Here is an 18,215-nt window from a genome sequence, read left to right on the forward strand (position 1 = left end):
ACTCCGAATTCCCTGACTGGGTATCTCTGCCAAGAAGCTGCTTCCCAAGCTCTGGAATATGAGGCAAGTAGCTATAGCTGTAGCTACCCCAAAGAACTAGACAACACCAGTTTTTGGAGTAAACAAGAACTGCTTTATTGGGGAAACACACTGAATTTAAAACAATCAGATAAGAGCTAATCACATTATCGCAGACAATGCCCAACTCAGACAGTCCACACAGGAATACATAGGAAGCTACATATGTACAATGATACTTCTTTTTGGGTGATCCCAAGGGTGTGGCGGCAAACCCGGAATACCAATTGATAGCCCTGGACCCCCAGATGATCTGACCAAAGAAGAGACATGTTCCATGGAGGGGGCTGGAGTGAGTGCTGGTTAAAGGTACCCGGGTGCAATTTGTAGAGAAAACGGGCAACAGTTCCATAGTTACCAAACCCTGGTGAGATGTACTGTAACTGAAATTCCGAGGTTCCCAAGCAGCTCCCTCTCTGTAACCACTCCGGCCCATGCTCCAACAAAAGGAGAAGATAATCCCAAAAGAGAGTGGACAATAGATCTTCAAAGTGAATCCTATTAAAGCTAGCAGGTATTCCTACTGGCCTAGCCACTATACAGTTCAATAGAAATGTGGCTAGGAACCCTTGAAGCGCTGATGGAGTGCCCATGCTAGATGGAAATCCGGATGGGCACAAAAGTAAACTAGGTCAAAGGTCGGTCTGCAAGGAAAGTCCATCTGTGTTGCTGTATTGTCACCCTGCCTGTACTGCACAGGAAAGTTGTAGGGCTGCAGGGCAAGACTCCACCACAATAAGGGTTTGTTGTCCCCAGAGACAATTCAATCAAAAGAAGGGGTTGTGGTCAAAGAACACCATGAAGGATTGTCCATAAAGATACGACTGAAGTTTTTCAGGGCCCACACCAGCGCCAATTATTTTTTCACGGCTGCATACCCCAATTTACGGGGCAGCAGCTTGCAACTGTTTTAGGCAAAAGGGTGCTTACTGCCGTTGGATCCCATTTGGCTTAGCACTGCTCCCAACCTGAAAGTATAGGCATCTGTATAGACACAAAAACGTTTGGTTGGCTAAGAAGCAGCGAAGACTGGGACAGAAATTAAAGCATTTTTCAGGTGCTTGAAAACATTCTCACACTCTGGGGACCACAGGACCTGAAAGGAAAGAATAATTTTGGTCAAGTCAGTCAGGGATTTAGCTATCATGCTATAGTTGGGGACAAACATCCTATAGTACTCTTCAGTGCCTAGGAATGCCAAGACTTGGGTTCTTTTGCAGGGGTTGGGCCAGCCGGCAATGGCCTCCACCTTAGCTGGTTTGGGGTGCTGTTGCCCACAGCCCACCCCATGCCCAAGGTACTGAACCCTCTGACATCCCTATGCTGCATTTCTCCAGCTTTAATGTTAGTCCTGCAGCCCTGATGTGGTCTAACACGGTACTCAGGTGGAGCAGGTATTACTGTAGATTGCAATGTCGTCCAGGTATGCACAGGCATAATCCTGGAAGCCATTGATGAGTCAATCTACCATCATCTGGAACATAACCGGAGCATTCTTCATTCCAAACGGCATGATCTTAAACTGATACAAGCAGTGACAGAGTGATGAATGCCGACTGTCCAGAGGAATCCAGAATCGGGTCCAGAGGAATCTGCCAGTACCCTTTGCATACGTAGGTCAAGGGTAGTTAGGAAACTACCTCAGGTGATGCGGTCTAACAGATCAGTTGTCATGCAGTAGTTTAGTCAGCGGTAATTTACAAAGAAGCAGGTAGTACCATCCAGCTTCGGCACTAACACTACTGGGGTTGCACAGGGGCTGTTGGACAGCTCGATGACTCCTAAAAGATGCTTCTCCCTAATCTCCTTCTTCATATCTTCTCTCACTAACTCAGGTACCCGGTAAGTCGCCTGCCAGAGAGGCGGTTGACCCGAGATTTCCACCCAGTGCACTACCATAATAATGTACCCAGCTTGGCTTGGTCCTGCTGCTCCGGCCCTAGCTGCCTGTCTTTAGCCAGTAGCTCCAGCAGGGGAAGATTCTTGGAATCTTCCTCGGCTGGAGCACATATGACGGCTATCTTTACAGGTCTTTCCTGGTACGCTTTAAGCATATTCACATGGAAGGTCCGCTGGACACTTGCATCTGAGCACTTATCTACCAGGTAGGCAGTGTTGAATGTTTGCTGAACTACCTTGTAGGGTCCTTGTCACGCGGCCTGTAATTTGTTCGACTTGGTAGGCCTGAGGGCAAGAACTTCATGCCCTACAGCTAAGGTGCGGTTCCATGTGGTACAATCAAAAAACTACTTCTGTCGCTCCTGCGCGGTCTGAAGGTTCTCCTGCACAGTGCCAGAGAGTTCCTTCAGCCAGTCCCTGGGTGCTAGTACGTAACCTATCACAGAGGTCTCCGCAACCCCATCCCTCCTTCCCAGTGGGCTCTAAGCAGATCTAGTGGCCTGTCTCTCATACAATAACTCAAAAAGGGAGAACTCTGTGGCACTTCCCGGTAAGCAACATTTTCCCAATTCCGATGAGCAATTGCTTCAGTGTTCCATTGGACCGTTCACATAGTCTGTTAGTCTGGGGGTGATAGGGAGAGCTCTCTAGAGGCTTAATTCCACAGAGCTTTTACAACTTCTGGGTCAGGTCCACAGTAACCCAGCTCCCTTGGTCCGAGATAATCACCTGAGGGAAACCCACCTGGGAAAAGATCCAGAGCAGGGCCTACGCCGGTATCATGACAATATCCCCCCAGACAATATCCCCCCGGACAACATCCCCCTGGACAGGACAACATCCCCCTGGACAACATCCCCCCCAGACAACATCCCCCCCGGACAACATCCCCCCCGGACAATATCCCCCCCGGACAACATCTCCCAGGCAATATCACCTGGGACAATATCCCCCGGAAAACATCCCCCTGGACATAGGGTTAGGGTAAGGGTTAGAGGGGGGATATTGTCCGGGGGGATATTGTCCGGGGGGATATTGTCCGGGGGGGATGTTGTCAAGGGGGAATAATGTCCGGGGGATATTGTCCTAGAATCCCTCCGCCACTGCCTCCGCATGGAATTGGCTCTGGATAACAAGTAGGATTATTTTATCATCATCATCAAGATATATCTCTACCCGGAGGGACTGGGTCGGGGTAACAGTCCTACTAGGTCTACGGCTATCTGACTAAAGTTACATAGTTAGTAAGGTTGAAAAAAAGACATCAGTCCATCCAGTTCAACCTATGATGTGTGTGTGTTTGCAGTTAACAGTACATTGTATGTTGTGGTCTTTAAGGTGCCCATCTAATAGTTTTTTGAAACTATCAATGCTCCCTGCTGATACGACTGTTTGTGGAAGAGAATTCCACATCCTTACTGCTCTCACAGTAAAGGGATCAGGTATGATTGGTAGGAGATACAAAGAAGGATCTACTGCCGCTACTGTCTGAATTTGTAAATACCTGTAAATATATTATGTATGCACTTCCTGCCCCTGGGTTATTGGATTAGAAGCCCAAGAAGGAGAAAGTGGAGAGAGAGAATCTCAGTCACATGTCCTGTCTATGCTATTAAATCCTGGACTAAAAGAGACAATTATATACTACTAGGAAGGGCCTAAATCATAAAGTAAATAGGCTGACTCTGAGATCCAGTGCCACACCACAGTTCCTGCCGGTGAGTCCTATTCCAGGCTGGTATGACAACAGTTGGAGGACACCCCTGTGACTGCTGATCTTGTATTTAGGTCTCTGACACAAAGACAGACTCTGCATCATCCTCAGTAGCCCCTGGAACTGGACTTAGCTGCAATATTCATCTGTAGGTGTCTGTTGATATCTGAATATACCCGGGTATATGTCAACAAATCCACTAGGACTCCCATTGGTCGCTTTTGCTGATACTTGTTAGTACACTGGATGTATGTATTGCTATTAATTTCCTTTTATATAAAGCTTGTATCATTTCTACACTGCTGTGCATTCGTGTACTTATGGTTAATGTTATATGCTGGCTGCAGTAGTTCTTCTGCACCCAATTACTTTGGTTAGATTACTGATTAATTTCCCAGGAAGAGAATTCCCTTTGTTTACAGAGTCCCTTCTCTGGGTGGTACTGTCAACCTTATCATCAAACCCACTCCTCCACTTAGTAAAAGTTCTGATTTTCTAATTCACCTACGGGTTTAGCACAATATCAAGTTTTAGAAGGGCTAGTTCTCATTACACCCCCCCCCCCCCCCTAATAGATGGGCACAATGGCAACTCACAGAGTAGAACATAGCAGCAGGAGGTTAAGTTGGTAGGCAACCTGTATGAACGGTATACCACTGAAGAATGGGATATTCGACTTACCGTAAAATCAATTTCTCTGATGTTCATTGACGGACACAGCTCCTGTCATTCTTGATCATTGAGTTATGCTGCCCCCTACAGGAGGAGGACAGTAGGCAGAAAAAACTTCTGCCTACACCCATGAGCAGTCCCAGGGGGTATACACCCTGTTCCTGCTATAGTCACTCAGTTTTGTTACAAGTAGTGTCAGGAGAATTATAACTCCACAGAGGGGTGGGTGCTGTGTCCATCAATAAACATCAGAGAAATTGATTTTACGGTTAGTCAAAAATCCCATTTTCTCTTTCCTTTATCGACAGACACAGCTCCTGTCATTCTTGACCATTGGGACATCCCAAAGCAGTGTTAAACACGAAGGGTGGGAAACAGCAAAAAAATTCCCAAGGCTAAACAGTAGCCAACCAGGCGACAGGGGCTCAACCAAAACAACTGGATCCCACCTGAAAAAAACAATACACCCTCAAAGAGGATCAGGTCCTCTTAAACGGCAACCTGCAAAACCATGTGGCCAATGGAAGCATCCACAGATGCCAACACATCCACTTTATAAAACATTGTAAAAGTGTGCATCGACAACCAGGTGGCCGCCTTGCAAACCTGCATCATGAACACCTGATGATGGAAGGCCCAAGAGGCACTAAGCTCCCTAGTAGAGTGTGCCTTGACGGGGAAAGGAGGAGCCTGACCCCTGATGGAACAGGCTGAACCACCGTCTGTCTGATCCATCTGGAAATGGTCATAGAGGAAGTGGACAACCCTTTTCGAGATCCGTCCGTGAGCACAAAAAGAGAGTCTGATTTCCTGAAAGACTCCATAGCTGCCAGGTACACTCTAATTGCCCGGACCACATCCAAGGCATGCAAGGCAATTTCATTCAGATGTTTAGGCGTGGGACCCAGGGAAGGCAACACAATGTCTTCATTAGGGATAATCAAACTTTTGAAAAGTTCGGTTCGACCAGAACACCCGAACTTCCCGAAAGTTCGGCCCGGATTTCAGAACCCCATTGAAATCAATGGGACCCGAACTTCAGTAATTAAAAAACACCATTTTGAAGCCCTATCAGGTATCAAGTGCTGGAGGCCAATGGAGAGAGGGCTTCCCTTGCAGCTAAGTGCCAAACTCCCCTGGAGATGAGACAGGAGGAGTTAGGCCCAAAGTCGCACAGGTCGCCTGCAGAGTTGCTTGCAGAAAAGGGTTCAGGAATACCGCTGTGGTGCTGCGGGGTTACTGCAGGCAGGTGGCACCTGTGAGATGAAGCAGGTACTTGGGATCACTGAGACAGAGGGTGGTTGATTCAAGCCAAGGTTCAATGCCAGGTGGGTAGCGGAGGAGACAAGGTCAAGTGGTAGCCAAGGTCTGGACAGGTAGCAGGCAGAGGAGATCCGTTAAACAAGCCGAGGTCAAAGTCAGGAAGCAAGCTGGAGATGGAGATGTAACAAGCCGAGTCAGGAACCAGAAATCACAGGAAACAGGAAACAGGATGTTGGTAGAAGCTGAAGATCAAACAGCACTTAGAGAAGGGCTGGCTTCCTTATAAAGGCCCAGGTAATGGGCTGACAGAGTTGCTGGGTCCTAGAGCCCTTCTCCTATTCTGACGGATACTGGGTCCTAGAGACCTCCTGCTATTGGTACCCTGACACCCTAAAACCCAATAAATGTCCCTAAAATGTGCCTAGGGTTCTGGGTCCTGCCCCAGGGACTATTAATCACACGAAAAAAAGTTCTTAAAAATTTTTATTTTTGATATAGAGCCAATTATTAAAAAATTATATAAAAGATTTCTTTGGAGATTTAGTGTCTGGGGGGTCTAAAAGGTGTACCTGTGAAGTTCCAGCTCTGTAGCATGTCCAGAACCAGAAAAAAAAGTTTGTTTGTATTAGAATTGAGAGAATTAGAGCAGGATAGTGGCTTCGCTATTTTCACACCCGGATTTTTGTTGCAGGCGTTTATAGGGCTTTTTTGTGGACGTGTTTGGAGGCAGGCATGACATCTGAACTTCTGTGTAGGGGTATATACACACACACACACACATGTATGTATATATACACATATATAGGTGTGAAAGTAGCAGAACCTTATTCCTGCGCTAATGAAATTATTAGCAGGCATAGGGCTACGCTCCTATCACACCTATATGTGTGTATGTGTATAAATACATATAAGTGTGTGTATATATATCCCTATACAGAAGTTCAGATGTTATGCCTGCCTCCAAAGACGCCCAAAAAATGCCCAAAAAAAAAATGCCTGCAACAAAAACGCCCAGGTGTGTTGTTGCAGGCGTTTTTTTTGGGCATTTTTTGGGCTTCTTTGGAGGCAGGCATAACATCTGAACTTCTGTATAGGGGTATATATACACACACACACTTATATGTATTTATACACATACACACATATAGGTGTGATAGGAGCGTAGCCCTATGCCTGCTAATAATTTAATTAGCGCAGGAATAGGGTTCTGCTACTTTCACCCCTTTTTATGTGTATGTGTATATATACATACATATGTGTGTGTATATATACCCCTACACCAAAGTTCAGATGTCATGCCTGCTTCCAAAGACGTCCACAAAAAAGCCCAATAAACGCCTGCAACAAAAATGGCAAGGTGTGAAAGTAGCGAAGCCACTATCCTGCTCTTTTGCAATTCTAATAGAAACTATCTTTTTTCTATGGCGGTCACCCTGACATGGAAGGGTTTGGTCACCCTGCCATAGCAGTCAGAGTCAGTTAACCCTACACTACACTACGGTCCCCTGACACTTAACACTTTCCCTACAGAAACTAGATTATTAAATCTAACTATAGTGGAAAATAGTACCCTAACTACACTAGATATCCCTTTCCTCACACTAATAATTGCTAAATGACACTTTGAAGCAGAAGTAACAGAACTGCTTCCACTCTCTTCCACATCCCTGTATTACAATGCTAGAGATTGGGCGGAGCTATCTTATATACTGGGGGGCGTATTCACTAATGATTGGCCTCTGGACCCCCTAGTCACTCCAATCACATTCCTAGCATTCTCCTGCCCCCACAATTGGCTTTTACTGATGGTTCTGGTCCAATCACAGGCTTTTAAAGCCCAGTTCCTGTCCCATTGCATTTTGGTCGGTTCTGGTTTCCGAATTCCGAACTTTTTCAGCAAAAAGTTCGAAATTCGGTAGAATTTCGAACAGTCAATGTTCGGGTCGAACCGATGGTCGACACGAACCGTTCGATCCTCCCTAGTCTTCATTCAAATAAAAGTCAGAGACCACCTTAGGAAGGAATGATGGACAGGGGTGAAGCACCACCTTATCCTTGTGAATCACCATATAAGGTGGACAGGATAAAGGAGGACAAGTGCGAAACTCGATCTTGTAGCCAGACTGAATGACTTTGTAGACCCACTTGTCTTGTACCAGGGAAGTCCAGGGGTCCAGAAACCAGGGAAGATGTCCCCCCACCCCCGATACGGGTGAGAGCGCACCTTCATTGAGAAGGAGCATAGTCCGCAGGTCTGGAGAAGCTCGCTCTCGTCTTACCAGACCAGGTTCGTTTGGATCCACCAGAGGAGGCCCTGAAAGGCTTCAAGCCCTTGTCAGTCGACCCTGAGGGACCAAAAAAAGTTCTTATGTGCTCGTCTATGACGAGGTTCCTTGCCCTTAGTAGCCTGCAGAAGAAAGGCACTCTTCCCCCCTGTGAGACCTTTAATTTTTTTTTCGACACCAGGGCAATGGTAAATACCGGCCTCATTGCCGAACAAGCTAAGGTGTACATAGTGCGGGCCACAGCCTCCGCCTTCCAGTCAGCTGGGTCCTTAAAGGCCGGGGACTCTTCAACCAGAATCATGGTTGCCTTGTTTAATCTGGAAACCGGAGGGTCCACCACTGCTGGCACAGGCCAATTCTTAAGAAGGGACTCCTCATAGGGATAACACCTAGTAAAACACTTAGGAACCCCACAAGGACGCTTTGGTCATCCCCACTCTTTAGCGACAATTCTGTCAATATAGGCGGGGAAAGGAAATACCTTTGCCGCTCTGGATGGTTTGTGAGCGCCAAAGTATACCTGCACCTCAGTTGCAGCTATAGCTGCAACCTCCATCTTCAGGGTCTCACGCACAGATACAATCAGTGCATCCACCAGCACCTTTTCATGCGCAGTCGCAGATGTGGAGGAATCATCCTCACTATCAGAGCATTCCAGGCGCGTGGTCGCAGACCCATAAGGATGGAGGCCAATTAAGGTTTAAGATCTGGTGAGACAGATGAGCCAGGGGAAGGCGGGGCTTTTTGCTAGCCCGACGTCCGCAAGCCGCCTCCACCCGGGACTCCAGGACCGCCGCCAGTGCATGGGTAGATGGTTGGGATCCGGAGGGCCCCGCAGCCTCAGAGAGGGGATCAGGTGGGGAGAGTGCTCCAAAGACTCCAGGAGTCACCAGGGAGAACCCACAAAAAAGTGTAACACACTGCTAAGGGACAACCCCCACCATGCTGGCAGCACCACCTGGTCGCCAAGCCCAAGGCACTGAGCGATCCTCAGGAGAGAGGGAGAGGACCCCACCAGACTTACCACCCGCTGACACAGGTACCTGCAACCACCAGGAGAATCTGCACTACACGTGTGGTTATCAGGAAGCTAAATGATCCAGGAGTCAGCACCAGGGGATAAGGAGGGGCTCCCACCGCCGAAATCGCCACCCACAGGGCTCCGCTGTCATGGCTGCCGCTATTTTCAATGGCAAACCACAAGAAAATGACCGCCGGACTACACAAATATGGCCGCCGTTTATAGGAATACAAAGGCTACAACAAAATGGTGGCCCCGCGCAGCACCACAAGGCATACAGGGACCTAGAATTGGGAGATCAGGCCTCAGGACAGATCCAACCAGGACAAGGGGCCCTGGCAGGAGCCCCCCACCAGGTACAACCCCCACCCCCTCCGCACAATCGATCACCCGGTCGCTGGCGGCGCACCCCCCAGCCCCCATCTCCAGTTAGCTCCCTGCCCCCACCCCAGGAAAGTGGCCTGACCACCCAACAAAAATACATTCCCAGCGTATGTTGAGGGGGAGGGTGGCAGGATGAGGGACTTGACAAGGGGGGTGCCTGTGGGAAAGAGGAGAACAAGGAGGGGTTCACATCCCCCCCCAAAAAAAACCCAGGGATAGAGGGGGGACAGCTACTCACTCTACCAGGAACCAGATGGGCACTGCTCCAGACAGATACTCCTCTTCATCGAAATGGGGGGCTATCGGCCAGAAGGAATGATGCGACTCCGAGGCCAGGTCATATGCAACCTCGCGAGACATTTAACTCGCAGGGCCAGCCCCCGTCCAGTGGGGCTATGTTGCGGCCGACCTAGCGTGGATCTGAGGCCTGCAGGCACTTGTTTGCCATACTGGGGTGACCAGTGGATCTAGATTATCCAGCCCGTTGCCCAGTCCAGCAGTAGATCTCACTGGAAAAATCCAGGAGGAAAGACTGTTCTATCTAAAAAAAATTTCCAGGACCAAAGATCCCAGCAAGGAACTAGGTCCCTACTCCTGACTAGACAAAAAAAACTGAGTGACTATAGCAGGAAGAGGGAGTATACCCCCTGGGAATGCCCATGGATGTAGCCAGAAGTTTTTTTCTGCCTAGTGTCCTTCTCCTGTAGGGGGCAGCATAACGCAATGGTCAAGAATGACAGGAGCTGTGTCCGTCAATGAACGAAAGAGAAATATACATTTTGCTACACAAGCACTAGTCTAATAATCAGAGGCTAAACCTGTATGATGCCTGAAAAAAGATGGAAGGGAGATAAAGGCATTATCAGGGAGAGCACTAAATTCTTGCTGAAAGGCAAGCAATACCTGTGTTACAATTGTTTATGAAACACATACTGTATATACTTAACAGACAAACTAGGACTGCTTTAGAGCCGGTTCACACTGATGCGACACGACTTCGGGGGGCGACCTGTGAAGTCGCTGTGCACCGCAACTTCGGCGCGACTTGCAGGGACTTCACAAAATGGAAGTCTATGCAAGTCGCTCCGAGGTCGCCCCAAAGTAGTACAGGACCCTTTTTCTAAGTCGGAGCGACTTTTGTCGCTCCTATTAGAACGGGTCCTGTACTACGCAATGGACCGCGACTGACCGAGACTTGTCAGGCTGACAAGTCGCCTGACAAGTCGCGGCAGTGTGAATGGGCTCTTAAAGCTCTTGTTTACTCTCAATAAAGATTTTTTAGTTTGATCATGTATGAGGTTTTTGTTTGAAAAACAACCAAGCAGCATCAAACTATCCAACAGAAAGCAAGAGTAAGGCAAAATTATTTTTTCTACCTGTTCTTTGACAGATGCCAGTATAGCTGAAGTTGTTTCAGTTTCAGAACCATCACCATTTGTTGAATTCATCACTGGGCTTAATGAATTAGATTTTTCTGAGCATGATGGTTGATCAGGAACAGGCATAGCTTCTAACCTAAAAAGGAAGAAAACAAGATTAAAAACATGATACCTAATTATTTACAGTATGTATATAGCTCAAACATATTTTGAGATTCTTTTTGGAGAACCTTTATCCATTCACATCAGCAAACACATAAAGAGCATGCAAACTTCATGCAAATAATGACCTGATAAGATTAGACTGCTAGAGTATTAACCACATAAAAAAATATATATACACCGGTATTTTTTAAAAACAATTTAACAAGTGTTTCTGAACATTTGACAAATACACCCTGGTGTGATAGTTTATCTCAATTGCTTGCCCTAACAGACATAAACATGACCTACAGCCATGTTTCTAAAAAAATTTAGGTTTCATTCACACTTGCAAATGTGCCTGACAGTGTTTATATGCAAGAACCCCAACTGGGGTTCCCAGTGATTAGCTGTAGAAAGCAGCACCACCGAAAGCAATAAAATGCTGCTCACTCTCGCAGCTAATTGCAGCCACTCGCATGTAATCACTATCAGCTGCTGTACAGTGTGGGGGTATGGCCCCATACACAGTGTGCGTCAATTGCGTCAGTGTTTATATCAAAGTGGGAGAGCAACCGCTGTGTCCATACAGGTGCTTCATCCCAATAGACATCAATGGGACTTCCTGCACGGGGATGCATGGCCCTCACGCTGGGTACATGTTGATATGCCCCATGTGAATGAGGCCTAAAGCTTGTTTATTGCTTAAATACCTAAATGAATATAGCCTGCTCACTTGTTCATTTTAAATTGTACAGTGAATCCGGAAAGTATTCACAACACTTCATTTTTTCCACATTTTGTTATGTTACAGCTTTATTCCAAGATGGATTAACCACTTTACCTCTGCTCACATTGCTGCTACTGCAGCAATGTGGCTCGTTCCCGTCCAGCGATGTAGACCTCCTCCCCCTGTAGGCGGCGCGCTCCCGCTGTTTTCAGTCACAGCGGGAGTCGGGCCAGGGGAGGAGCAGCGGCGATCGCCGCCGCTCTTCCCCGATCGTCGGGGAATCGAGTGAGGAGATCCGCCTGCCTGTGTAAACAGAGCGGGCGGATCTCCTAAGTGACAGGGAGTGACAGATCGGAGTGTTCAGCATAGCTGAACATCCGATCTGTCCTTCTGTCACATAGTCACCTCCCCCCCCACACGTCAGTAAGCACCAGGCATACATTAACCCCTCCCTCTCCAATAAAATTAACCCCTTCACTGCCAGTGTCATTTTTACAGTAACAGTGCATATTTATAGCACTGATTACTGCAGTAATGTCACTGGTACCCCCAAAAGTGTCAAAAATGTCAGTCAAGGGTCCTATCTGTCCGCCGCAATGTCGCAGTCCCGCAAAAAAAATCGCAGATCGCCGCCATTACGCGTTAAAAAAAAAAACACCAAAAATGACAGAAATCTTTCCCGTAGTTAGTAAACGCAATAACTTTTGCGCAAACCAATCAAAATACGCTTATCGTGATTTTTTTTTTACCAAACATAGGTAGCAGAAAACAAATTGGCCAAAAAATTTTAAAAAATTTGATTTTTACATTTTTTGGGGGGGAATTTCATATAAAAAAATGTTAAAATATTGTTATTTTTTCAAAATAAACGCTCTTTTTTTGTTTATAGCGCAAAAAGTAAAAAGCGCACAGGTGATCAAATACCACAAAAAAAAGCTCTGTTTGTGGGAAAAAAAGGACGTAAATTTCATTTGGGTACGGCGTTGCATGCAAAATCCTCCGGTGGTAAAGTGGTTAATCTCATTATGTTCCTCAAAATTCTACAAACAATACTCCATAATGACAATGTGAAACAAGTTTGTTTGAAATCTTTGCAAATTTATTAAAAATAAAAAACCTTTGGCACCAAATTACAGCCTCAAGTCTTTTTGAGTATGATGCTACAAGCATGGCACACTTGTTTTTGGGCAGTTTATCCTATTCTTTTTTGCAGGACCTCTCAAGCTCCATCACGTTGGAAGGGGAGCGTCGGTGCACAGCCATTTTCAGATCTCTCCAAGATATTCAATCAGGTTCAAATCTGGGCTCTGACTAGGCCACTTAAGGACATTCATAGAGTTGTCCTGTAGCCACCATGCTTCACTGTAGGGATAGTATTAGCCAGGTGATGAGTGGTGCATGGTTTCCTCCAAACACGACACTTGCCATTCCAGCCAAAAAGTTCAATCTTTGTTTCATCAGACTGGAGAATTTTGTTGTTTCTCATGGTCTAACAGTCCTTCGGGTGCCTTTTGGCAAACTCCAGGCGGGTTGCCATGTGCCTTTTACTGAGGAATGGCTTCCGTCCGGCCACTCTACCATACAGGACTGATTGGTGGGGCGCTGCAGAGATGGTTGTTCTTCTAGAAGGTTCTCCTCTCCACACAGAAATGCTGGCGCTCTGTCAGAGTGACCATTGGGTTCTTGGTCATCTCCCTGACTAAGGCCCTTCTCCCCCGAACTCTTAGTTTGGCCGGGCAGCCCACTCTAGCAAGAGTCCTGGTGGTTCCAACCTTCTCCCATTTATTGGTATTGGAGGCCACTGTGCTCATTGGGACCTTCAATGCTGCAGAAATATTTCTGTAACCTTTCCCAGATCTGTGCCTCCATATAATCCTGTCTCAGAGGTCTACAGCCAATTCCTTAGATTTCATGGCTTGGTTTTAGCTCTGAAAAACCCTGTTAACTGTGGGACCCTACATAGACAGGTGTATGCCTTTCCAAATCATGTCCAATTAACTGAGTTTACCACAGGGGGACTTCAATCAAGTTGTATAAACATCTTAAAGATGGTCAGTGGAATCAGGATGCACCTTAGCTCAATTTCAAGTGTCATAGCAAACGCTGTGTACTTATGTACATGAGATTTTTTATTTTTAATAAAGTTGCAACGATTTCAAACAAACTTCTTTCACGTTGTCATTATGGGGTATTGTTTGTAGGATGTTGAGAAAAACAATTAATGTAATCCATTTTAGAATAAGGCTGTAACATAACAAAATGTGGAAAAAGTGAAGCACTGTGGATACTTTCCGTATGTCCAGCCAAAACTTTTTTATTCATCCTGTGTTTACCTTTTCAGTGCATCACCTCCCTTCACCGGTAGTTTACCCACTTCATTACCAGACACTTTCACCCCACTTCTGCCCAGTGAAAATTTCATATATCATCGCTGTTTAAATGCCAATTACTCAGTCATGTAACACTGTAACCAAATTAACTTTTTGTCTTTTTTTTTAGACAGATAGAGCTTTGTTTTGGGGGTATTTAATCCCCTCCAGGTTTTTGATTTTTTTTGCCGTATAAACGTAAATATACTGAAAACTTTGAAAAAAAAAATTTTTTCTTAGCTTCTGTTATAAAATTTTGAAAAGAAACTGACATCATCTCATGCAATCAGTCATCACCTAAAGCTGGTTTCATGAAGTGTATTTAAACCCTGTGCATGCTCTTCCTCACTGCCTTGGTGTTGTCTCTATGTGCCCCTGACCTGTGTTCCTGTGTTCCTGTGTCCCTGCATCCTGATCCTGGACCCTGAACCCAATCCTGCAGCCTGATCCCTTTCTACCTACTTACTCCATCTCCGGTTACCCTCTCCCTTTCCGGTCTTGTTCCCAGCTCCCTCTGCTTGATCTCCCGTGTATGACTCTGGCTCTGTTTCGATTAGGATTCATTTATCCTGTTTTCTGTATACACTTGGTTTGGGCAGTTGTTTGTTGTGTGTCGCTATTGTTTGGTTATCTGGTTTGATTTACACAGTTTTAGTTTACTGGAGGTGCATTTTCATTTGTGTTATTCACTTATTTTTAAAAAAATTATATTATTCTATACTTTACTTGTGCCTGATATTCTCTGTGGCAGTCCACACATTTCTGGTATCACCTGTTACTGACAAAATGACTGGTGTGACAGTGATCAGGGACACTGACTGGAGAAAGTATTTAAAAAAATAAATAAAAAATAAGATTTTAATAGATTTGTTTAGTTTTTTCTTTGTTTACAATATTTTTTTCTTTACAATTTTTATTACATACTCTGACCAGAGTAGTGCAGTGTCACCATAGCAACACTGTACTGCTCTGGGGAGGTGATCAGGTTTTGTTTTTCACTATGATTGCTTATTACAAAAATGATCTGATCACTGTTATAAGCAATCATTTTTATGAATGGCATCTATTAATGTGCCATTGCGTACTATTATGAAAGATTTGATCGGCCAGAGCTATCACATGGTACAGGTCCATTGTGATTTCCCCCTGTACCATGTGGTTACTGGGACCAATAACAGAGATCACGATAGTACACAATAAATTAAAGCTATTGTGTAGAACTGGCATGTAATCGCCGTGATTGGTCATAGCGATCACATGGTACCAGGGTCAGCAGAATCCAACAATCTAATCTGCCTTCTGCTGTGGCCGGTGGACACAGTGGGCGACAGATTGCTCTACTGTGCGCCCCCTAGGTCGTGAACAAGGTGCGCAAGTGGGAGGACGTCATATCAGGTCCTCACGAGATAACAGTGCTCCCGCTCAGCCATATTTTTATAATAAGATGGGTGGGAGGTAGTTAAACATGCATGCCTGTTCTCATAAGATCTTTTGGTAAGATTACAGGACAACTCTCTACAGGTTTGTATGCACCATTAAAGTAAGCTTTATTTGGAGTTACTGTAATATATGCTTGTCTAAGTTCATCAAGAGATTGAGATAAAGTGCCACCCACAAGTGATTTTGACACTATCCTGTGTGAAGTTTGGGGATTCTAGCTCCACCGGATTGAGTGAACAACCCTTTAACCACTTCCATACCAGGCCTATTTCGGACACTTTGTGTTTACAAGTTAAAACCAGTATTTTTTCCTAGAAAACTACTTAGAACCCCCAAACATTATATATATTTTTTTAGCAAAGACTCTGGAGAATAAAATGGCGGTCATTGCAATATTTTTTGTCACGCGGTATTTGCGCAGCGGTCTTTAAAACGCCATTTTTTTGGGAAAAATTACATTTCACTGCATTTAAAAAATACTAAACAGTAAAGTTAGCCCATTTTTTTGTATATTGTGAAAGATGATGTTATGCCGAGTAAATAGATACCCAACATGTTACGGTTTAAAATTGCGCCCCCCCGTGGGATGGCGACAAACTACGGTCAATAGAGATCTCAATAGGCGACACTTTAAATTTATTTAACGGTTACCAGTTTAGAGTTAGAGTGTAGCTCTTTTTTTTAAATTATTGCTCACGCTCTGGCGATCGCGGCGATACCTCACATGTGTGGTTTGAACAGCGATTTCATTCGCGGCTCGACTTCCGTATACGTTTTTTTTTGTGCGCGAGCTAACGGTGATCGGGCGGCTAAATTTTTTTTTTCCCATTTATTTTATTTATTTTTTTAACTTTATTACAGTTTTTTAAAAAAAATCTGATCACTTTTATTTTATTTTATTTTATTGCTGTCACAAGCAATGTAAACATCCCTTGTGACAGCAATATGCAGTGACAGGTACACTTTATGGAGGGATCGAGGGTCTAAAAGACCCTAGACCCCTCCACTACACTTCCCTGTATGCAAAACGCCGAAAACTGCGTTTTTGCATACAGCCGTTTTTTAAATTTGGCGACGTTTTGCAGCACACTAACCCGGAAGTGACGTCGTGGACGCCGCCTCCGGGTTACGTCATCGGAGACCCGATCGATGCCGTTTCCTGCATTCATCGGGACTCCATCCAGCCGGCGGACGCGCCGGCTGGGTGCTCGGGGCTCCCGGTGGGACGGGAGCCCCGGTAAAAGCCGTGGAAGGCGGCGGGAGGGGGGGATGTCCCCTCCCGCCCCCCCGGGTAACGATCGAGCGGCTCCCGAGCCGCATCGATCGGTACCGACGGAAAGCCTGGAGCGTGGGCTCCGTTTGGCTTCTTCCCCTACCGAAGAAGCCAAACGGAGCCCACGCTCCAGGCGTAACGCGTATAGGGAGGCGGAGCCTGCGTGCCTGACGCCGATCGCTCGGGTGCTACTCTCCAACACTGAATGCCATAATAGCAGGCACGGCTGAGTGCCCAACAAATGTGAGTTACCCCTTTATGCTCAATAAAAGCTCATTATTTACATTCAGAGAGCACTAGATCTTTGCTTTATCTTTATTTTATGTCCTGGCGACCCCCGGAGGTGAAGGCTGGAGAGGTTACCTGTGATAGTCTGTTTATCCCCTGATATGCTCATGCTGGCCCTTTTGGGTCTGGTATCAAGGTGAGAGGCCAATCTTACTGGTGGAGGGAGTTCACACACTGGTGGTTCCTGCTTGATTCACAAGGGATTGAGGCTGTCCTGTCATCACCTGGATATACTAATCATTACTTTGGAGCACTTTATATGAACATTTAGGTTTCATCAGAGCACATATGATGGACACCATATTTTGTTGATAACACTTGTTGATTCATGTAATCACTAATTATTTTTGTGCACTTCTGGCGCAGCACGTTTTTTGATTTTTCCTATTTGAAATTGTCTGACTTTAGCTAATCCGGTTGTACACCCTTCTTTGGGCATCCTGAGCCTTCTGCAGATGCTCCCTCACCAACGGTATTACCTTAGCCACTCTCTATCGCATTTGGGAGATATGCTCTACCGCGGTTCTGTGTGGGGAAGACTCACTTTCCCATGCTTCCTTTACTAGCAACCCCCGGGGCCTTCGCCCATACACTAACTCAAACAGTGAGAAACCCGTTGATGCTTGTGGAACCTCCCGGATTGCAAACAACAGGGCAGGGAGTAACATATCCCAATCTTTCCCGTCTTTCTGGACCACTCTTTTTAACATGGACTTTAAAGTTTTATTAAACCTCTCGACTAGGCCATCGGTCTGCGGGTGATAAACGGATGTCCGCAACGGCCACACACACCTACACAGGTTGAACTGGATGGTCCATTGTCTTTATTCAACCTCAACTACTATGTAACTATGTAATTTGAAATAGTTCCCTGGTAATGGCCTTAGAGGAAGTTTTCCTTAAAGGGACTGCTTCTGGATATCTAGTTGCATAGTCTAGGATGACTAGTATATATTGATACCCCCTTGCTGACTTCACCAGGGGTCCTACAAGATCCATCGCAATTCGCTCAAATGGTACCTCAATAATTGGCAAGGGTACCAGGGGGTTTCTGTAATGGGACACCGGGGCAGTTAACTGGCAAGTCGGACAAGACGCACAATACCTTTTAACCTTGGCCTTTGCCCCTGGCCAGTAAAACCGGTCAGTTACCCTGGCCTCTGTTTTTTACGACCCCAGGTGTCTTCCCAGTGCATCAATGTGGGCTAGATTGAGTAACATCCGCCTACAAGGCTGGGGAACCAGCAACTGCTCTACAGTTTCCCCTCGGCTTTCAGCC

General features: G+C 45.9%; 1 protein-coding gene across 4 annotated transcripts in view; it reads right to left on the reverse strand.

Annotated features, from left to right (window-relative positions):
* The window catches only part of CTNND2 (catenin delta 2), a 921,118-nt gene that overhangs the window by 850,628 nt on the left and 52,275 nt on the right, over positions 1 to 18,215 (reverse strand). For all 4 annotated transcript variants that reach the window (XM_082258174.1, XM_082258173.1, XM_082258172.1 and 1 more), the window contains exon 2: positions 10,693 to 10,831. In XM_082258174.1, coding sequence (XP_082114300.1) covers positions 10,693 to 10,821 — 129 coding nt within the window. In that variant the 5' untranslated portion in view covers positions 10,822 to 10,831. The remainder of the gene's footprint in view (positions 1 to 10,692; positions 10,832 to 18,215) is intronic.

Source organism: Pelophylax lessonae (genome assembly GCF_965119305.1).
Source record: "Pelophylax lessonae genome assembly, chromosome: 5".
Classification (NCBI taxonomy): Eukaryota; Metazoa; Chordata; class Amphibia; order Anura; family Ranidae; genus Pelophylax; species Pelophylax lessonae.